Here is a 1,689-nt window from a genome sequence, read left to right on the forward strand (position 1 = left end):
ACGTTAAGCTAGGGAGCTCCAAACAGAAATGAAACCACCACCACTGAAACCAGATCCCATAAGAAACTTCTATTCCATGCCCTCTTTTTTTTTTTTTTAAAGGTAACCACTTAGTCTGAACTATCCTTCTCCTCGCTCTGCCCTAGCTGGTCGCTCAGGAAGGGAGTCCTCGAGACTTCCGGTTGATGGCGGCGCGCTGACAGTCTCACCTCCTGTACCTCTCGGGGGTGAGGCTGTGCTCTGGCCGGGGAATGGGGTGCGCAGGCTCGCAACCCCCCCCCGGGTCTTCGAGGGCGGAATGCCCGAGAATTGAGGCGCCTCTTCGTTCCAATGGTTCCTCGCGCTGGGAGACCGAACGGTATTAGTGACGCTGACCGGGGCAAGCGCAGGAGATCCAGCATCTAAAATGAAGTTCTAAACGAGGTCACAAGACCAGAAATGAACGTGAGTCAATTTACGGCAATTTAAAGATTAAAAGGCAGCTCCCCACCCTATTAGACTGAACCGGGGGGAAACGAGCGGGGGGAGGGATGCCTCCCGAATGCACGAACGGTTAAGCGAAAGAGGGGGGGAGCGGAAGAAAACGCGGAGAAAACTGCCTAAAGCCACTTACCCAAGCAAGCTTTAGCGGTCAAGTGCAAATTCAGAGACTTTTGAAAAGTTGGAGAAAGTAAACAACTAACAAAGATGGCGGGGAAGAAGGACAAAGAAAGACTTGTGAAATCGAAACTTGAGAGTCCTAAACCGGAAGTTACCAGTGAGATGGTGAAGTCTGTAGCAGAGTACATGCACCCTCTGCTGGAACAGCTGAATAACTTCAAAGATCAAATATCAACAGTAACAGAGTATAACTACAACACAAGCCCAGATAGGCGATTTGATACAAATCATGAAGCAGGAGGCTGAAAAGGTAAAGGAAGTGGCTGCAACTACGCAGAGAGTAAAGAAGAAAGTACAAAAGCTGGAAGAGAAGACAACTTCCTTGGAAGATCAAATGCTACAAGTACAAATGGAAAAGGCCAAAATGGTTCTTCGCTTCCAGGGCATGCCAGAAAAACCAGGAGAGAATCTTAAAGACGTTATGAGTGAATTGCTAGCCCCAGTGACAGAAATGAAAACGGAACTGTTGCTAAATGAAATGGATGTGGTCTATAGATCATATTCAGGATATATAAATGAATAATCTGAGCTCTGAGCAAGAGCAGGAGAGAGAGCTGTGAGAGAGGTGAGAGGGTTTCTTTTACTTGATTTCAGCTGAGAGAATTCAGCTAAGGATATTTTGTGGGAAAACTGTGTTTAGCAGTGTGTGGAAGCACTTAGAGTTCTTGCAGAGTCCTGGCTGATTGAGTGTGGGAGAGGAACGGGCATTGTTTGACTGGGATTGCCTGTAATTGAGAGGAAGTGGAAGGGGCATTGTTTTGCCTGTGATTGAGTGCCTGGGTGAATTTGAATTTGAATAGCTGCTGCCTGACCTCTGCTGGGGGAGGCCTCTATTTAAGGAAACACCTTGCCAGAGGCAGAGGAGACCAGCTGAGCTCTGAGCAGGAGCAGGAGAGAGAGCTGTGAGAGAGGTGAGTGGGTTTCTTTTACTTGCTTTCAGCTGAGAGAATTCAGCTAAGGATATTTTGTGGGAAAACTGTGTTTAGCAGTGTGTGGAAGCACTTAGAGTTCTTGCAGAGTCCTGGCTGA

The 1,689-nt window shown here is 47.7% G+C and overlaps 1 protein-coding gene across 1 annotated transcript in view; it reads left to right on the forward strand.

Annotated features, from left to right (window-relative positions):
• Positions 1-687: 687 nt before the first annotated feature.
• The window catches only part of NCBP3 (nuclear cap binding subunit 3), a 24,104-nt gene continuing 23,102 nt past the window's right edge, over positions 688-1,689 (forward strand). Inside the window, exon 1 of the mRNA XM_015409119.1 lies at positions 688-837. Within this exon, the coding sequence (XP_015264605.1) occupies positions 688-837 (150 nt within the window). The remainder of the gene's footprint in view (positions 838-1,689) is intronic.

This window comes from Gekko japonicus, unplaced genomic scaffold (assembly GCF_001447785.1).
Source record: "Gekko japonicus isolate JY-2015 unplaced genomic scaffold, Gekko_japonicus_V1.1 scaffold98, whole genome shotgun sequence".
In the NCBI taxonomy this organism is placed as follows: Eukaryota; Metazoa; Chordata; class Lepidosauria; order Squamata; family Gekkonidae; genus Gekko; species Gekko japonicus.